Raw genomic sequence first — 21,972 nt, forward strand, 5'->3', positions numbered from 1 at the left:
CAGAGAGTGGATCCACCACCTTTGCTGTGCACCATGCCACAAATTTATTCCACCTGCAGGCGTATACCGTTTTTGTCGAGGGACGCCTGGCTGCCAGAATCACATCACAGACTTCAGGAGGCAAGTCAAATGGCCTCACCTCTCGCCGCTCAATCTCTACGCATGTAGGTGGAGACTGGACAGGTTCGGGTGGAGGACTGTCCCCTGCTGCTGCGACAGAAGGTCCTCCTGAAGAGGCAGACAAATCGAGGGATCGACTGACATGCTGAGTAGCTCAGGATACCAGTATCGTCGTGCCCAGTCCAGAGCCACAAGGATGACTTGGGCCCGGTCTCGCCTGATCTTCTTCAGCACTCTGGGCAGATGTGGTATAGGCGGAAAGGCGTACAACAGACCGCAGCTCCACTCACGACGAAAAGCGTCTCTGAGCGAGTGCCGCCTTGGAAATTCCAATGCGCAGAACTGATGACATTGTGCGTTCTCTTTGTGGCGAATAGATCTAACCAAGGCTCTCCCCACTGCTGAAAGAGACCTTGCACCACGTCCGAATTCAGACGCCATTCGTGATCCATCATGCACCTGCGGTTGAGTTCGTCCGCCCTGGCGTTCAGGGAACTGGTCGGGTGTTGGACCACCAGGGTGACACCCTGGTGTTCCAGCCATATCCAGAGGTGCAGAGCCTCCTGACAGAGGGTCCACAATCCCACTCTGCCCTGTTTGTTGCAGTACCACATGGCGGTGGTGTTGTCCGTGAACACCTGCACTACACTTCCCGGGACAGAGGGAAGGAATGCCTTAAGGGCAAGATGGATCACCCGCAGCTCCAGAAGGTTGATATGGAGCCGGGACTCCGCCGGAGACCAGAGGCCTCTGATCTCCCTCTCTCCCATGTGGCCCCCCCATCCCAGGAGGGACGCATCTGTCACCACTATGTGCTCCGGTTGGGGAAGGGAGAGAGATCTGCCGCTGACCCAATCACGGTTCGTGAGCCACCACTGCAACTGGTTCGCAGTACCTTCCGAGATCAGGACGTGGTCGGACAGGTTGCCCTGATGCTGTGCCCACTGAAACTTCAGGTCCCACTGCAGAGCCCACATCCACCACCTGGCGTGATGCACCAGAAGGATGCAGGAGGCCATTAGCCCCAGGAGCCGCAGCGTCAACCTGACCGAGACCCGGGATAAAGGCTGAAAGATCGGAATCAGAGCCTGAATATCCTGCATCTGCTGTTCGGGGGGATAAACCCGAAACTGCGCTGAGTCCAGAACCGCTCTGATGAATAGGAGCTTCTGAGAGCGGCACGTTGATGGAGAACCCCAGCGAGTGCAGGAGGTCGGCCGTAGTCTGGAGGTGGGAGATGACTGTCTGGGGCGAGCCAGCCTTCAACAACCAATCGTCGAGTTAGGGGAAGACTGATATCCGTAATCTGCGCAGATGAGCTGCGACCACCGCCATCACTTTCGTGAACACCCGTGGGGTACTGGTAAGGCAGAAGGGGAGCACGGTAAACTGAAAGTGCTTGTGGCCTAACGTGAACCGCAGGTAACGCCGGTGGGCCGGCAGGACTGGGATGTGGAAATACGCATCCTGCAAGTCCAACACTAGCATCCAGTCTTCTGGGTCCAGGGCGTCTAGGACCTGAGCCAAAGTCAGCATCTTGAACTTCTCCATCCAGAGGAAGCCGTTGACGCTCCGTAAGTCCAAGATAGGGCGTAGGCCTCCTTTGCCCTTCTTGGGTACCAGAAAGTAGTGGGAATAGCAACCACGTCCTACTTCTGGCCAAGGAACGTGCTCGATGGACCGTAACTTCCCCCTGCAGAAGTTGCAAGTGATCCCCCAACATGCGGTGGCATGGCTGGAGGGGTCGCCTTAAAGGGGAGGGAGTAGTCCCTTTGGACGATTTGCAGCACCCACCTGCCCGACGTGATGGTACCCAAGTGGGGGAGGTGATGGCGGACCCTGCCCCCCACTGGCGACTAATGGGCCTGAAATGCCGGACTAGGAAGGCGTAGAGGCAGATGCTGCAGGGGCGGGTGTGGACTGACCCTGCCGGTGTCCCCCGGTACCGCCACGGCGGTAACCATGTCCGCGACCGCTTTGAGCCTGGGTCTGTGGTCTGTGGCTGGCTGGACGTGTGGGGGCACCCCTTCCTTGGCCACGAAAGTAGTGAAAAGCGGAAGTTTGCTGGCTTTGGCCTAGACCCAAGGACTTGCTTGTAGCCCTGGAGTCCTTGAAACATTCCAGCGCACTATCCGCCTTGTCGCCAAAGAGGCGACGGGCCATCAAAGGGCATGTCCATGAGGGTGGCCTGGTCATCCCCCGAAAAGTTGGTGGACCTCAGCCAGGCATGGCGGCTAACTGCCATTGTCGTTGCAATGGAATAGGGTTTGGGCGAACTTTGCCCGGATCTCCTCCGGGCACTGTGGCAGCACCTCCGCAACCGTATCCCACAGAGAGTGGGTGTAACAGCCCAAAAGGCAGGCGGTGTTGACAGACCGCAGCCCCAAACTCAAAGAGGAGAACAGTTTCTTCCCAAACTGATCGTACCTTTTGGATTCCCGATCCAGAGGAGCGGTCGGGAATGCGGTCTGGGATGTAGAGGCCTGGATCACCAGGCTCTCGGGGTGAGGTGAACGTACAGGAAGCTTGGGGCGCCCGGAGCCGGGCTGTGGCGTCGGGCCACGTTCCGATCCACAGGGAGGCCTGTGGAGGGCTTGGACCAGGTGCTCAACAGAACATCGGTGAGAGCTTCGCTGAACGGCAGTAGAGGCTCCGAGGAGCTTGCCTGCGGTTTGAGCACCTCAGTGAGGAGGTTAGTCCACACGGCCGCGACAGGAGCTCAAGAGCCAAGGTCTTGGCCGCCCTGTTCAACACCATGCTGTAAGCAGCCCCCTCCTCCGTAACCACGGAAGGAGGAGAGACGAATCCAGTGTTGGGAGAAGTGTCCAGACCACTGACCTCCCCTAGCACGTCTGCCCAGTCCTGGCTCAACTGGCACTGCGGTGCCAGAGGGTCCTCAGACCCCTCCCAGTCCCCCTCATCATCCATCTCCTGTTAGTCAGGGAAAAATTACGGAGCCGAGTCGTAGGTGAATTGCTCACCTCTTGGTGCCGGAGATGGCGCCGGGCGGCGCCGGTCCGACACAGAACGCGGACCAGGGCTGGGGACGGCGTCGTGGGCGACACCCTCGGGGTCGGTGCCAGCAGAGGAGTCGGAAGGTCGACTGGCGACGACCCAGATCCAGGCCTGAATCCTACAGGGCCCTGTGGTGCGGGCCGGGGACGGAGCCGCCGGCCCGCTAGGGCTCCCAGACGGACCCGTGGACCTGAAGGCACCTCGGCAGGGTCTGTCGGAGGGAAATGAGTCCTCATGGCCACGAGGTAGTCACGCATCTCCTCCGGCGTCGCGAGCAGCCCAGGGACCGTTGGGTGTGGAGCTGGACGCAGCGCTTGCGGCTCCGGCGGAGCCGCGTGGGTGGTGTCGCCCAAACCCCGGCCTCATCGCGCGTGCGTCGGGAGTCAGAAGAGCGATAATGCCTCTTCGACTTCTTTTTCGAGTGCCTCGACTTACCTGAGGACTTGGAGCCCGACGAGTGGTGGTGACTCGTCGACCGGCGATGACTGCGGCTCCGCAACCGGTCCCTCGACTTCCTCCACAACCGGGACCTCGAACGGCACGGAGCCGACTGCCGGAGGTCGAGCGGCTTACGGGACCGCTCCCGTCTAACCTTCGAGGTCAAGGCCCGGCAGTCGGGGCACGACTTGTCATCGTGGTCGGCCCGAGACAGTAAAGGCACCGACGGTGGGGGTCGGTCACCGACATCAAGAGGTGACAGTCCTCGCTAGGTTTAAAACCAGGCATCCCTACCGGCACCGCAAGTTGAAGGTCGACTCGAGAAGTGAACAAAAGTGATTAAAAAAGTTAGTCAAAAAATGACTACGAGTACTGCTCTTCCCGGATCTGCGCTTGCTGGAGCGGAAAAAAGAAGAACTGACGTCAGCGCGCGAGGGCGGCGTCTAAGTACTCCGACGACGTCATCCCGGCGATCACGATGACGGACGCGGAGCCACAGACGACGCCTAGTGACGCGCAGGGGTACTGCTGACGAAAACTTTTCGGATCCAGTCTGACGCCTGGGGATATTCTAAGGTAAGGAATATAACACTAACATGTTTCTTTCAGATATAGGGCAGATCACACCTATTCTAAAGAAAGCCAACTCCCTCTCCACAGACCTCAACAACTATCGCCCTATATCCAGCATCCCCACTCTAGCAAAGTTATTGGAAAAATGTGTACAAATTCAACTTTGCAACCACATCGAGAACTTCAATCTGCTATTTAAACACCAATCCGGCTTCCATCAAGGTCACAGTACTGAATCAGCACTTACCCATATAATGGATGACATTTTAAAAATGTTAGATCATAACGAATCGTGCCTATTGATACTTCTTGACCTATCTTCCGCTTTCGACACAGTTAAACACGACAATCTACTGTCCCTACTTAAACGAAGCATGGGCCTAACCGATCCAGTGTTACAATGGTTCACCTCCTTCCTAAGCAACAGAATCCAAAGAATCAAGTTGAAGCAATCATTCTCACCTTCCATGGTCACACTGGTAGTTCCACAGGGATCAGCATTATCACCAATCCTTTTTAATCTACTTATGGAACCCCTTGCTAATGCGCTTAGTTCTGCAAACATTCTATTTCACCTATACGCGGACGACACTCAACTATATATGAAAATCTCCTCACCAGATGACTTTATCTCCCTCAACGCCATTCTTCATAATACCCAAAGTTGGCTCAATGGCAACCACCTCATGCTCAATACCAAGAAAACTGAGATCCTCCCATCCCAATCACACACCCAAGATAGACTTATGACTCAAGCATCTTACTTTCTTTGATTGCATCCCACACATCATTGACTCCGCAGAATCCCTGGGAGTTACCCTTGACAAACATTCAAATATGCAGGAACAAATCTACAATGCCACCAAGGAAGCCAACTTTCAGTTGAGTATCTTAAGGAAACTTAAACCCTTCCTCCCACAGACTGCTCTAAAAATGGCGGTTCAAGCTCTAGTACTACCAAGACTGGACTATGGAAGCACCCCTCTATGCGTTCTTCCAAAATACAAGCTAGCACCGATCAGGTCATCGCTTAACGCTGCGGCCAGGCTGGTCTCCAGAATAAAAAGAAATAACCAAATCACCCCAGCCCTGAAAGCTTTGAACTGGTTACCCTACGAGTCGAGAATACAACTAAAGATCGCCTGCATGACACATAAAGCCCTACATAGCAACACCTCCAGCTATTTAGCACAAAAGCTAGAGCAGTTGGGAGGTTGCAGACATTCGCAAAGCGCGAGCTCACTACTACCAAAACCTCAATCCTGCCACAAAAAGAGAACTGGGTGCAGAGCTTTCTCAGGTATCGGACCGAAGATTTGAAACAACCTTCCCTCAGACGTACGCAGAATCTTTTCTCTTACTGCCTTCAAAAAAGAAGCGAAAATGTTTCTAAAGAACAAATTAACATCCTAAACCTTTAATTCTCTGATGCCTACTTGCCACCGATTAACTCCAAACAGCAATGTCTACCTCATTTGTATTAGATGCGATTCCCGATTGTATGTATAACATGTGATAATTATGTACTGTAAAGCGCTCTGATACCCCCATGGGTTATGTTCGGTCTATATAAAACTTTATAAAGAAATAAATATTTGACTTCTTTCATTTGACATCTGAGAAGGTGCATTGCTTAGTATAGTTTGTCTTCCTTCTAAAAGTGCTGTATTAATAAGCACACGTTTTCTATTAAGAGCACCTTGATCAGTTTGTTTACCTCATTTTGAGCGTGCAGAGTTCCTTCTCTACGTGTGTCATTTAAAGGTGCCGCAATACATATGTTTGCATCATTTTGAGAGTGCTGAGATTAAGTGTGTTCTATTGTTTCATGTCTAAAGGACAGGCTCCCTTCCCCGTATTTGGCACCGGGGACCCTTCTCCCAGAGTCTAACTAAATAAATATGGGGAAGAGTAATGAGGGCCCCCTCATATCGAGCCTTTAAAAGGCCATGGAGACCCCATCCCCCAGGGCCTGCACTATAGTTTAAAGGAAGGGGGGCCTCACCATTTATAGTTAGCAGAGCTAACCACAACATGCGCCGCAGCCGCACTGCTCATGACCTCACATATTACATCACAAATGTTCTATGACATCATTTTGGACATCACTGATGACATCATCCAAGTTTCTTTTGCACACATTACTCTATAAATTAGTATGGCATTAGAGGTCTGTAAGTAAGAACAAACGAGACAGAATATTATAAAAAAGCATCTTTAATGCCTCATGGTGGAGGATAATTCCGTATGATGTTTACGATCAGTCACTAGTACACCCTAAGGAAAATATACGTTTGGAGGAACAACACTGTTGAGAGTCTCACTGCTATTTTTATGTTACACCTTTCTGTTCCTATATATCCCTTCCACTCGCTTTGATTTTGTATGCATCTTTAATGCCATCACAGACACCACACCCTTATGCGTAGCAAGCATATGATATGTGCAACACTGACCCTATACCATAAACTTCACTGGTAACCTACTTTACATTAACAATCAAACACAGACATATGGGAAACCCTCATTGCACACAGTTTTCAATATGCATACAACTGTTCAGAGACAGCCAAGTGACTCAAGATACTCAAAGTTCGTCCCAAATTTAATGACCTACTAAGGACTGATTTTTTTCTGTATCAAACCTCTCACAGTCACCTAACATACATTGAGAAATTAAGTTGATATGTGATTAGAAAAATGGGTATTATAAACAGGGGTTACTATATGGAGAGAATTTACTCTTTATCACACTGTCTGCAGACAGTGAAACTCTCATGAAAAATACATCACAGGGTATTAAAAAGTGTCTACTAAAAACAGTGTACTCTATGCAACATCTGTCAAAATAGACACTATTAGCTTAAAAATAACCAAGGTCTGAAGATGCTAAAGATTTTATTTCCTGCAGCCTTCATACTTTGGTGAAAACTTTACAGGTAGCCCATCTTCTGAAGCTAAAGGAGTACATGTACATAGGTTAATACCTGGTGAAGAGTCTTCTATGTTATGTAGAAACGGTGATGCTGTAACAATCTTGTCTAGTAACTCAAGGCTGCTTACAATACTTAGTATGCAGCATGTAAACTTGTGTGGAACATGCTAAACACAAGTCATCAACTGCATAGAGTTCCTCTTCAATGCAAAAATGTATAACCTGTTCAATACTTCTACACAACTCCGATCCTTTAGGAGCACGTTTTTTGTAAGCACTTACACCTATCAGCTGGACGTAGGCTGTCCAAAATGAGATAGAAAAGTAATATGGTAGCTACTTACTACTAAGTAAACTATAAAACAAACTATCACATTCATTGGATGATGTCATCAGTGATGTCATCAATGATATCATTTGAGATGTCATCAGTGTTGTCATAAATGAGGTCATAGAACATTTCATGAGTTATGTAATATGTGAGGTCATAAGAAGTGCATGGCAGAGGAGCAAGTTCCAGTTAGCTTGCTCTGCTAACTGTAACTAGTGAATTTCTGTGGTGTTTTTTATTGTTGTTCTAAACGTTAATATTACCACAGACCAACAGGCCCAACAACTGTAAAAAATGTAGGGCTCCATTTGCTGATTTTGCTCACCTTTCCTGGACATGTCCTAAAATACACCAATACTGGTTCTTGGTCCACACCGCAGTAGGTAACATACTTTCCATGCAGCTAGTACCCACCCCTGAGATCGCACTGCTGGGTTACGTGGCCAATTTCCCTCGGACAGTCAGGAAACTGGCAGCACTGGGCTTCCTGTTGGCTAAACGGGAGATTGCTCTATTATGGGGCAGCAAGAGATCCCCAAACTGCAGGCATGGCTCAGAAGTTTGGCATTTTGTAGCGTAAATTGCGAAGAATACTCCACTCTGATCCCTAGCTCATCGCGACCAGTGGACATTTGGGGCCCGTATAGGGATTACATTGCCAAGAAGCAATCTGATCAACACTCACAGACAGCAAGCGGTATTGTTCCTGAGGGGGTCGGCTAGACGCGAGCTTTGGAACATATGTCTGTATGGTCGATCAACCTTTGCTAGCTGCCGCTACCGTTGGGGTGTTATCTATGATGTTTCCGTTTATGTGGAAGTTATTGTCTCCTAGTGTTGAAAATCTCTTTATTGATCGCTTTTGATTTCTGTCATTGAATTTTGCCCATAATGCACAGTCCATTTACATCAATAACTGCAAGAATTTCTTGCTTGATTTTATATGCATGTTTTATTTTACTGCTGCCAATGCTATACTCTGCAGTGCAATGATCATTTTATTCCTGCATGAAAAACTGGGAAAAATAAAGCTTTAAAAAAAAAAAAACAGCAGATGAGGCCCTAAAGTAGGTGAAATAAAGCAAATCAAGAGATCGAAAGACTACAGGCAAGCCTTAAAAATGCCTTCTAAATCAAATACAGTATAATATTGCCACGGACATTCACCTCACTATAACGCTACTCTAACCTTTGTTTTTTCAGAGAACACACAAACAAAACACACACACACTTCAATCAGGCCCACTCTGAGGTGAAAACTGGTGTTCATTTCGTCATAAAATAAACAACAGTTTTCACAGTGGAGGGGTGCCGGATTGGCTTTCTTTATCTTGCGCATGTTCCAGGTTCCACAGCCCATGAATGGCACTGGCATCGTTTGTCGGAATAGATCGGCCGGAACTGTGGGAGGTATAACTTTTAAATATATAGGTAACTATAACTCTTGCCCTAAGGTAACTATACCTTGCACCCTTCATCATGCACATTACATCACTCATGACGTTCAATGACTGCATTGATATAACTCCTAATGACATTTCAAATTGCATCATTGATAATACTGTGCATGACGAAGGCACAAGTTATAGTTATGTTCTCCTTTTTACTTTAGGGAATGAGTTAACTTTACTGGAGATAACAATATTTGGTGAATTGTATTGGTTTTGTTAATTTTAAACAGTATGTTTTAACTGAAATTGTCATCAAACTATAACGCTCCTTTAACCATAGTTTTTTTCAGTGAATTTCTAAAGTTTTATTAGTATTAAAAAGGATATTATTAAAATTTTCGAACTATAATGTCACTTTAACCTTTGTTTAGTTCAGCAAATTATTATATATCAGTAATCTGCTCACAACAGAATGAACCACTAGGCACCACTAGTGTCACAGATGAAATGCTTTGTCTTGGTGTTATTGTACACCACTCTTGCTAAATAAAGGAATTCATTTTTTTGACAGTGCAGGTCTGTTTGTTTTGTAGTTGGCAGATTAGTTAAATTTGAATATGCGGGACATCACCCCACATTCCGCGCACCCACTGCGTTATGAATGCTGCCTTGTAATTAATATTAATAATAATATTAATATATAATATATTAATATATATCTCAATCATATCATGAGTAGCAATCATTACTTGCATGCTATTACATCAAGTTATTACATCACACTAAGTAAAATAATAAAACTACATAAAATGTAATTTAATTTAAATGCAATTAATAATCATTCCTAATAGATGTAGTTAACATAAATCAATTTTACATTCTTATTCCATGATCCCTGACCCTAAATGCTCCTTACTGCCTCTATACACTATCCATCCCTAAAATCTAACCAATCCATAAACCTCCTAAACACTAACCAGACCTGAACCGCAAAAAATCTTTACACCCCCAAAAATACTAACCCATCACTGTACCCTAAAAAATCCTAACTACCTGTAAGCATTATGCATTTTTGACCCCCCACAAAATTATTACCCCTATACACTACCCATTCCAGAACAGTAAAGAAACAGAAAAAAATACGTAGATGTAGACTATCCATCCCCAAATCCTAAAACCTCATTAGTACCCCTTAACACTACTTATCCATTAACTTTATAAACTCCTTACCACCCATTAACACTACTTATACCTGAACTCTAACCCTCCCTTCCAACACCTAATAACTACCCATCCAGAACCGAAAACCTGTCTTAGTACCCAGAAATAAATCCTAACCACAACACTAAATACTGCTTAAGATCCCTATACACTACACAGCCCTGAACCATAAGAGCCCATAACTAACCCGTTGCAAACCCTAAAACTGTTTACCACTGCTAAGCACTGCTCATCCAAGAGGCCTAAAAACTGCTGATTTCTAAGAGCCCATACACCCCCTTAAAATCATAGAAAACATAAAAAGCAAATACCCATACATTAAATGATATTACAAATAAATAAATTAAAATGTATGAATATTAACCAATTCTAATTCTAATTCTTAATATTATCTTAAATGTAATCAATTAAAATGAAACTATTTTCATCTAAATAATTCTGGTAATATAGGGCATATTACACTTGCTCCCAGTTATGTATTTTTATATTATATGTTTATATTGGGGTAGTTGAAAATAGTGAAATACTAGACAATGCTGTCGGCTGTGTGCAGTAAAAACAAGAGGATAATAATTATGTAATTAATACTGTCGAATTTTTCCATACACATCATTTGCATTGCAGAGTGATTTCTCTGTGAGGGGAGAGCTTTTTAAAGTTGTTGTTATCTAGAGGCATCTAGTGGGCAATGGTTTGACTTAGAATGTTAACGTTTTGTTTACCTATCACAGATATATTGTTGATAACAAATTGGTGAAAAATGTCCAAGTGTCAGCTAAACATGCTGTTTATAGCTCAAACAGATCAAAATAATACTGTTAGAGAATGTGCCGCACAATGCTACATACTTTTCTTGACACCTACTCATTGACAAATAATCCTAGCAGTCCTGACAGTGATTAAGCTCTGCTGAGTAGTTTTGGGGGCTGTCAATATCATGATGAAACCCATATTTTAAAGACTTCAGTGAACTACTTCCCATATTGCACAGGTCCCTCTAAAATGTGTGTGTCAATACCACTTACCGTTGTGCAATAACACTGGAACGTGCGATATGTATGTGTGTGTGTGTGTGTGTGTGTATATATATATATATATATATTACCACCAACCAAACTTTCATCATCAAAAGAGGCGCTGACTCCGTGTATCTCAGTTCAAGGGTTTTATTTGTTACAACAGCTTCTGCTCAGACGCGTTTCGGCGGCTCTTCCCGCCTTGCTCATATATATCACTGCACGTTCCTCCTCTCATCCGTTGTTTGGGAAAGAATACGGCTGGCACTCTGGTATCCGTTTCAAAAATGTATTATACCAAACCCCCCTCACCCCAAACAGACGCGTTTCGCCTTTACAGGCTTCGTCAGTGTTACGTTTGTGCCACATATGAGTCACCATTTTAAACCTTTAGCCAGTCTGACATTATCATGGACATAGAAGACGGCTACTGACATTCACAAAGATGGTGGCCATCTTGTAACATGCAAATTGCATTGAAATATACATGGCTTTGAAAGGTGACATTAAATAAAGTGCATAGTGCTCATTTAAAAACATGTAACACAAAACTTTCATATATATATATATATATATACACACACACACACATATGTTATATATATATATATATATATATATATATATATATATGTATATATATATATATATATACGCACACACACAAAAATACATAGCTACAATTTAGGTACATACAATGACAGAATTCGAAATATGTGTAATGGATAAACCCATCTGATGCTTAGTTTCAGCCACAACAGAAGGTACTAGTTTTATCTTTAAGAATATTGTTGTAGTTGTATGGCAGATGCAAAGAGATCGCAACATTTGCAAGTTAAGAAGTATATAATATCAATTCAAAATTCACACACAAACTTACATTTTTGCCATAAATGTTTCTAGAACTTGATTGTCATCTGTTATGCCTAATACTTCCGACATTCTGGTATATACCTGAGGAGAAGAAAAATAGCATGTATTTGAAAAGTTGTAGACATAAATGAAATATCTGTTTACACAGTTAATAATTGTATGTTATTAGAAAACAAACAATCATGTTAAGTAACAACAAAGACAAATAAAAAATATATGGTATTGTGAAGGATAATCTACATATATAAAATACATTACTATGTCACTTAAGAATACTGCTAGAAACTGTTGGTTCTCTATGGTTTTCTGACAACATGAACTGCATATACTTTGTTTTATTACATTTGACTTGTGACACTATACTAAACTGTTTCTTGGGCAAGAATATTAACTGATACATCAACATAAAAGCACGTGTGATAATGAAATGTAATAAGCACAGGCTGGTGTCTGGAGTCATCCTAAAACATATATAAAGGCTACTATGAACACCTCACTCCAGGTCAATAAGGACAGTTATGTCGCCAGTTATGAATTCACATCTAAGGGTCATTGGTTTCAGGTGTACCTGTTTCAGTAATTCAATATAAACAAAACAAGAGACTACAACCACCATAATACAGTCGGTAGTCTCAAGTGTAGTCTAAATAAATTTGTTGTCACTGTAGCCATATACTTTGATCTTTGAACCAACAACAATTGTGCTTTACTGTATCATATGGAATTATTTGCACATACTGGAAGTATGCAAGCTGAAAATTCAGCAGACCACCACAAAAAAAACTGGTCTATTCAGGTCTAACATTCATGACATTGCTACGGGACCTACCACTACCGCATGATTCTGGTGAAGAAAAAGAAAAGATTCCCCTCAACAACTTTAATGGAAAAAGGATGTGTTGGCAACTGTCCAGAAACCTAAACTCTGTGCTGTTTGTTTTATAATGGGAAGAACTTTCCAACATACAAAACTCTGAGTATATACCCTGACCACCATTATGTCACTACTATGCCAACAACATATTGTGGAAACCTCTTGATAAGGTCGTGCATAACTTCCTGAAACCTCTAACAGAAGGGAAAGACATACACACATGAAACATAGATCCGTTAAACACCTAACATTTACAGGACAGCTACCAATATTGCACCAAAATGTTTACTGCACAGTTGTTAGTTACCACATAATAATCAGTCGGAAAACACATGTGGATACTTTGGATAATATATTCTTATTTGAATCTTAAAATCTATTGGTTATTTCAATTCGATTTCACTGGCTAAAATCAGGTCGAATTAGAAGAAATTTAGAAATTAAACCCAAACATGAGAAGCACGGTTGAGTTCATTGAACACCTTCAAACAAGCATCAACCCCAGGTCACTAGAATTATGGGATTCTGCGTATAAAGCGTTTTCAGCACAATTAGAACCATGGAATGTTGGGAGCTCCATTGCAGACAATGGAGTGCTCCCTGCTTCTACGGGCCGGTAAAGGCCGGCAGAGCAACATTCCAATGTTCTACAAAGGCTTCTCGAAGCTCGAGGGGATTTATATCCCCTCGAGCTTCGAGAACCCTTTGTTTAATTTGTTAGAACATTCTGCCCTCTAGTGGCAGAATGTTCTCATAGCCTTATAGCCCTTCGTAGCAGGGCTATCCCGGCTATTAAAGTCCCGCTGTTTCGTTAAAGTCCCTCGCCTTCGGCTCGGGCCTTTAACGATTCAGCGGGCCTTTAATAGCCGGTATAGCCCGCTACGGCGGGCTATAAGGCTATAGTATGGGTGAGCCACATCTGTCACACTATCATCTGATGCAGAATTTCCAGATTAAAAAAAAAAAAAATTGCCACGACCTCAATCGGATTAACACTTATTAAAAAACGCTGCAACAAGTTACCATGATGTGAAAGGCCCTTTACAAAGGTTGGCTGGTACCTTTAAATTGTTAATTGTTCTAGTTGGGTGTTAAAGCAGTACTAACGAGGTGAAACCTTTGTCCTGGCAGCGTTAACTTGTAAAAATAACAACATAATTTAGTACTCCTATCACAAAATATGCTGCATAACACCATGTAATATGCAGCATATTTTGGTCAACCTTGACACATAATCTAGTCCTCCCCTTTTGCATAATTTCAATGGCCTTCCAAATTCCTTATGTTCTTGCTTAATACGGGTATATACACAGGAAAAAACACACTATGTATCGGCCTGCTTAACACAAAATGCACAAACTTGGAATGCAAGGTTAATTGCTTAATTAGGCAATATGAACAAGTGACTGAAGCACTCATCAGATGAACAGTACTACTTCAACCAGACAAGGAGAATTATTTTAATCCTGACCTCTTCAAATTTAAGACACGAATAATTCAACTTCGAGTCCCCTGTAACACTTTTGCAAAACATGACTCTAAAGCACTGCTTTTAAATTAAATACCTTTATCTCTTAAAATGTCGAGTTTTTTGCCTGGTGAATCACATTCCAAGAAAGCAGCTAATGCAAACATTAATTTCAAGAACGGAAGATAATTAACGGTGGTGGTTCTTTTGAAAATAAAGAGAAGAGCTCCTTGCGCCTAGTATGCGAATAAGGCGCTGAGGGACAGATGTAAGTGATTTAGCTCCTCACCAAAAACCTTTATGATTCTAGCGCTAATAGAATGGTGCCTGGATGTCTGCATGTGAATTACAGATGTAATGAATAAGAAAAGCTCCTGGGCATCTCGGCACTTTTTCAGTCTGTTTAATACATATTCATTAGAACTTTAAACTGGTGGACTGGAGTTATGAGAGTCTGAGCTGCTCGAAGAGGGTGCTAGTTAAAGAGCTGGTGGAAGATCGGCCCGTGGTCAATCACAGACAGGCAGGGACTTGTGCATTCTTTCATTGCAAAATTGTATTTTCACAAACTGAAGATTAATTGTAATGGGGTTCTATGAACAGATACCTAATGTCTGAGCTCAACCTTAGAGATTTGGGAGCAGTGAAAAACCAGGTTTTTAATTATTTCAGGAATCTAGCTCGTTGGAGATAGTTCTCAGTTTGGTTCGAGAGTTTGGCTCCTAGGAGTGCACAAGAGTGGCCTCCTTTCTGATTTAGATGATCTTCAAGGAGAAGCAGGTAGCCAGAATGTCCCAAAGGTATTTAGTGATCGCTTTTTATGACTCTTCATGTGACAAACAGATCCATCGTCGGGCGTGAAGTATTGAAGTTATTTCAGTGCAGAATAATAGCTTACTGACCAGATTAAATAGTAGGCACTGCAACGTTTCACTTACACCTTTCCTAATATGTCTTGAGCTCAACTGCACTCCAATATTGCAAAGACACTACTTACACTGGTAATCGGATCAAGAGCTTGGTTCGCCTTGTTAAAAACAGTCCCTGACCTAGTGATAAACCTTGCTGTAAAAGCCATCTGACTTTAGCATTTATGTCAGTGACTGAGATTGTATGTAATATTTCTGCAACTTATAACATAAATTGGTAGGAATAATGTAAAAATAGAATAATTGTAGGAATCACAAGAGTTGAAATTTTACTAGCCTGTGTGCGGTGCCCAACACCAGACTTCTTTCGCCGCCAAAGATAGCCAGCTTAATATGAAAGCTGAATCACCATATCTTGGATCCTTAAAATTTCTTTGAAAATGTTACTTTCAAAAGAGATATGAGAATGAAATAAAGCACCATATTTCTTTTACTTTTTCAACAAAAGCAGTTAGTGCCAACAGAAAAACATCTCCTTAAAATCATTTGTCATGCCGCACCGCAATACTGCCCTTAATTTGCGTCGACTTTATGGGGTCTTGGGCCGTGCCATAACAATTCAGGAGCCGGCGGCGCTGGTGTCCCTAGATGCCACAATGGCATCCGATAGAGTAGAATGGACCTACCTTTTTGCTGTCCTTGAGAAAATTGGCATTGGACCAGATTTTATTGACTGGGTGCGCCTTTTGTACTCGGCCCCATTGGCCTGTGTAGTGGTGAACAATCGCAAGTCTCCCGATTTTGCTTTAAGCAGGGGGCCAGACAGGGATGCCCCCTGTCTCCACTTTTATTCGCGTTGGCCTTGGAGCCATTGGCGGCATGGGTCCGACAGGACCTTTAAATACGTCGGATGAGATGGTCCTTGGAGTAGAGGATAAAATGTCACTCTAAGCTGACGATATCCTTCTTTACCTCACCAACCCGAAGTGGTCCCTGAGCTGTTTCTTGGATGTGCTGGCTATATTCGGACGATACTCGGGCTTTGCCATTAATTGGTCTAAGTCGGTCTTCTTTGTCCTTACCGTTGACCCGCCAGATGTTCCGAGCGCCTGTCTGATAGAGGTCGCCACGGAGGGTTTCATGTATCTTGGGATCTATATTACCTTAGATCCTAAACTCCGTTATGCCCGGAACCTGACTCCCCCGCTCATTCGATTCAGAAATGATGTGGCGCGATGCAAGGCGCTCCCACTCTCCCTTCTCGGGAGGGCAATGCTCTTTAAAATGTTGGCCTTGCCCCGGGTCTTGTATGCACTGCAAAATGCTATGGACCCCGTTCCAGCGCTAATTTCAGGGAGATAGAATCCCTTCAAAGGCATTTACTCTGGGATGGTATACACCGCATTGCGTTTCGTAAACTTACCCTTTCCTGATATGACGGGGGCATAGGCTTGCCAGATCTCAGGAAATACTACTGGGCCTCACAGCTAGCGGCAGTAAACCACGGGATATATGGCATCTTGAATGACCCTTGATACGCCATGGACCGCTGGTTAATGCCAGGAGGTGACTACACTAGGGCACTCTATACTAAACCCCACAGATTCCCCATCACGGGGCCTACAACGCATGCCGTCCAGGTATGGCATGCAGCTAACGGGCACCTTAAATGGGAAGGGAGGCTTACGGTCACCACTCCATTATGGAGCTCAGAGAAGTTGGGTAGCTTGTGGAAGTCGAAAGGCTTTGACAAGTGGGACCTTATTGGAATTACACATGTGCGGGACGTCTGAGGGGAAGGCGCGATACTCCCGTTTGGGGGAACATCCTTTACCACAAATCTTTTACAACGCGGTACCGTTACCACGCAGGTTTTCCAACGAAAGTCGTTACAATGACTTGCGCTGGAGGGTGCTGTAGGATAGGGAATAGTTTAATTTACTATCCAACACCTTCCCAACTATCCACGGGGACTGGAGTTGGAATAGTAAATTAAACTATTCCACTATCCAGCGCCCCCCAACCTGCGTTGTAACGGTACGCGTGGTAATACCACGCATTGTAACGACATACATCCCCCGTTTGCTTCCCTTAAGCTACAGTATCATCTGAGTGACGGGGAATATTTCCGCTATTTACAGGTACGGCATGCATTGCTTACTCACGTCCCTGGGGGCACGGCACTGCCGGAGGCCTCTCCCCTTGAAGACAGTGTTAGACCGCCATCTCCCTGAGAGGGCTATCTCCTTGATATACAAGAAGCTTGAAAATAATATGGAAAACCATCTGGTAGATCTAAGGCGGTGCTGGCAGGACGATGGGCTGGAGCTTGATGTGAGGATTGGCAGGAGGCAGTGTCGTCCCCAAGGGTTGTGGCAATTCAGAAGCGGCTCTGACTGGTGCAACTAAAGATCTTACATAGATCGTACGTCACTGGTCCCCGATTGATCCATATGGGCCACTCAGATGCCGGGGAATGCAGAAGGGTGTGTGGGGAACTGGGGACCTTTATGCATATCCTGTGGCATTGTACGAGAGTGCAGGAGTATTGGGGTAAGGTCCATAGCACGTTGCGCACAGTCCTAGGCACGGAAATGCAGTTGGAAGCCTGCGGGTGTATTCTGAATATATGGGCACCAACCAATCTTAATTCGTACAAGGAGCAATGGGCGACACTGGCATTCATGATTGCGAAGCACAATATCGTGCAACTATGGAGGGCTCGCCAGCCGCCTGGGGTGGAAAAGTTGAAGGAGGATTTCGACTGGTGTATGTTCAGGGAAAGGGCAGTGTATTCCACCAGGGGCTGCCAGGGAAAGTGGTGTAAGATCGGAGGGTCCTGGAATCACTATAGAGGGGATATCTGTACCCTCCCCCGACAGGGCCAGAGGAAATTGAAGAGCACATGTCCCCTTGATCCATTCAATGTTATATCCGTACAATATTTTGATGGTATGTAATGTCTGTTAATGTCCGATATTACTTTGAACTGTGTCCCTTCATGTCTCTTCTTTTTCTGTTGCTTTTGATTTAATAAAAAGAGATTAAAAAATAATAATAATTTGTCCTTCAAATAATGAAAATTATGAAAATTAAGCTAAAAAAATTCTCCTTGCTTTTGGGAACAGTGAAAAAATTGTAACTGGGGTTGAAACTGCACCAAGCCTCCAAAGGGCATACAGAAAACGTGTGATCTTCTTGAGTGGCTTGAAGAAGGGATCTGAATTTCTGCATCAAATGCCAACAGACCAGCTGCTTGTTCTGACCTAAAAGTCATGTTTCCCTTTAAAGAGATCAACACTATCTACTTTGGAAGTATCATGGGATGCTTCTCTCTGGTTGTTAACTACTTTGATGAGAAAGATCCAGATTGGCTCCAAAATCTACACTCCTTGCTGGCTCAGTGGACCTACTAGAGTGTTTATGAACTTTTCCTAAATCTTTAGCTCAACCTCAACATCTGCTGACAACTGGGATCTCTGACGATAATCTTTGGGTCCTAACTCTGTTGGTGTACCTCAGCAGCAGAACAACTTACCCATGGGATCTTCATGACGAGAGAAATATAACTGACCCACCAAGATTATTAACTGTTGTAATGTGACTTATTTTTCCCTTTAGGCAGAGGGCAATTATTTTGTGAAAAGCACTAACTTTATCATCAGGCAAAGACCATGACATTTGGTCAAGCCTAGCTCAATTCCAAAGAAAAATAGTTTGGGTAATTAGACACATGTTGCTGAAGGAAACCCTACATTTTCCATTTGTACCATGGGAACCCTCAGATGATTTCTGCATAAGGTTTGGTCCATGGTAAACCCCCAAAAGGTGGCTATCTTCAGACTGCCACAATATATGTGTGGACATATAAGCAGTCACTACCCCACTTGAGGTAGCGGACATACTTGAAGTAGGAGAAATGCATGTTTACTTAGCAGCAACACTGTCATAGGTGCTGCTATGTGTGCTGGAAAGTCTAACAGGAAGTAGGCCTGTGTTAAGGTTTTCTGAGGATAGATTAATACATTTAAGATGGTGGTTGAGGTTGCTGTATGTTAATCACAGAAAAGGAGTACCCTAGGATGTCACCTTGTGCAAGTGAGTCCAGGTCTTTCGGATACACCAACTGCGAGGAATAGAGGCAGGTGAGCAGGCTAAACATGTGCAATACAAGTCAACATTTTGGGATTTCTCCCAGAACTCTTTACTTCGATCTCTACTGTAACACCCCAAAAGTAAGGACTCTTATCAACAACATAAAATAATGACAAATTCTACAATACCAAACGCAAAGATGGAATTCGGACTCTTCTCATAAATGGAGAGGAGCCATACATACCTCATATAGAACAATGGATGCCGGAGCCAACTTTCTGCTTTTAGAAAACATATTTCCCATCCACACAATGGACAGGCTGACCACTTAGGAACCCTGGTCGCTAAAATGGATTAGCATCATAATACATACAAAGAGATAAGAGAATTCTAGGCAATCCAAGTCAGAGCAATCTGACTGGGAATGTGAAACAAGAGCCAGGCAGAGCAGCCATCTGCTCCGCTAAAGCTCAGCTGCGGCTATACTCAGACTGCACCATGTTTATTACGGTCTGCCAACCTTTAAGAGCCTTCTTGTAAAGCTCCAACCTCTCAATGCAAAAAACACATAAACATCAACCATGGCATCGGGAAAATGGCTTTGAAACACAGTTACTAACATAGTGCCAACAAAGGTCACCCTTAACAATAACTGAGCTTTTCAAAACAGCAGGTATATATCAACTGCATGGTAGAATAGCAGATAAGGCCATTGAATCAGGTTATGGATCACAAAAACCTACTTCTGTGGTGTCAGCATCTGTTGATTTCAGACTACACTATGAATTACACTGAGCAGAATGTGAGCCCATAATGAGATTCCTAGCGCAAACAAATCAGATTATGTTATGCCCGTCAAAGGGATTTTCAGCGCGTTGTGAGGTTGCAAAACAGTGACGTTCACTCAGTGCATTACTAAGGAAGCTTGCAAGACTAGTCTTCTAAATATGGCAAAAGGGAGTAGGAGTAGTTTATGTCCTGTAACTTCAGTTCTGTAGTAGGGGTATCTCTGTTATAGTCATAATCTAGTGAATCGTCCCGCCCATGTGCGTGGACCCCGGAGCAATCAAAAGTAATCTCTTAAATTGTCAAAAAATGCATAACTGCACAGACACTTAAGAGAGAATTTAAAGACAGATAATGCAGCCTATATCCACAGGCTACACTGTTCAGTACTTCAACTAGAAATTCCACCAAAAATACACAAACAGCACTGCCTGTACAGGTTTTTCCACATAGAAAAACTTGCTTTTCCCAGCAAAACCCTCAGGAATGATAGAGAGGAAGAAGTGGACAGACAAGCCCCATAGGCTGCCATTATGTGGCTCAGAACAGGATACTGTGCCTTTAAGAGAACCTTCCAGGACACTCTCAGTATCCCAGAATGCACTGCAGGTCCCTTTTACTTTCAGTTCTTTTTGAAGGCGTAACACGCCAGACCTGTAGCATTCCTTACATGAACATATATATCTCTCTCCACCGGGGAGGAGGACGGGCGCTTATGACTATAACAGAGATACCCCTACTACAGAACTGGAGTTACAGGACAGAAACTACTCCTTCTGTAGTAGGGGATCTCTGTGTATAGTCATAATCTAGTGAATAGAATGGCAAGCCCATCCCCACACCAAAGCGGCGGTCGAGAGAAAGGAAATAACACCACTACTGTGCGAACAGATTTTGCAGCGAAGCCTGCCCAACCTGAGCGTCTGCCCTGGAATCAGTGTCCCGACAGTAATGCTTAGCAAAGGTATGGACCGACTTCCAAGTGGCCGCCTTGCAGATTTCTGCAATTGGAACATTACGTAGCAAAGCAGTCGTGGCAGCTTTGCCCCTGGTGGAATGAGCCTTAGGTTTACCCCCTAAGGTCTTATTAGCCTTCTGGTAACACAATTGTATACAGGACACAATCCACCTAGAAATGGACTGTTTTGAGGTAGCAAGACCGGTCCTGACTGATCCATAATTGATAAACAATTGGTCTGACCTACGGATATCCTTAGTTTTATCCAGATAACATTTCAACACCCTCCTGACATCCAGTGAATGCAGAGACCTTTCCGCTGGAGAGGAAGGATTCTGAAAAAACGTAGGTAAAGTTATGGTCTGTTTAACATGGAAATCAGAGATAACCTATGGAAGAAATTTGGGGTGAGTACACAAAACAACCTTAGCAGCATGAAATACAGTATAAGGTTCTTGGCAACACAACGCCTGAATTTCAGTCACCCTGCGGGCCGATGTAATGGCCACGAGGAACGCCGCCTTCCAGGACAGGTGCTGCAACGAAGCCTTATGAATAGGTTCAAAAGGCTCCTTCATCAATCTGGACAGCACCACGTTCAATTCCCATGAAGGCGAAGGAAGCCGGACAGGAGGGAACACTTTCTTCAAGCCTTACAAGAAATCTTTGATCACAGGGATCTGGAAGAAGGAAGTCTAAGAAGGGCATTTCCGGTAGGCAGTCAGCACAGCGAGATGAACCTTAATGGAATGGACATTAAGGCCAGACTGCGCCAAATGTAGAAGATACGGAAGGATGACATCTTCCTTACACGTCGGTGGGTCATAGTTCTTGGACTTGCACCAGATGCAAAATCTCTTCCACTTGTAAGCATAGGAGGTCCTAGTGGAAGGCCGCTTAGCCTCCTTCAGTATGTCCATACAATCTTCTGGTAGATTCAAATGCCCATATTGCACTATCTCAGGAGCCATGCCATAAACTCAAAGACGAGAGGTTGGGGTGTACCATC

At 44.3% G+C, this 21,972-nt stretch overlaps 1 protein-coding gene across 2 annotated transcripts in view; it reads right to left on the minus strand.

Moving 5' to 3' along the window:
* The window catches only part of RANBP17 (RAN binding protein 17), a 1,522,743-nt gene that overhangs the window by 624,607 nt on the left and 876,164 nt on the right, over nucleotides 1-21,972 (minus strand). For both annotated transcript variants that reach the window (XM_078653359.1, XM_078653358.1), the window contains exon 15: nucleotides 11,921-11,994. In XM_078653359.1, coding sequence (XP_078509485.1) covers nucleotides 11,921-11,994 — 74 coding nt within the window. The remainder of the gene's footprint in view (nucleotides 1-11,920; nucleotides 11,995-21,972) is intronic.

The sequence above is a fragment of the Lissotriton helveticus genome, chromosome 7 (assembly GCF_964261635.1).
Source record: "Lissotriton helveticus chromosome 7, aLisHel1.1, whole genome shotgun sequence".
Taxonomy (NCBI): domain Eukaryota; kingdom Metazoa; phylum Chordata; class Amphibia; order Caudata; family Salamandridae; genus Lissotriton; species Lissotriton helveticus.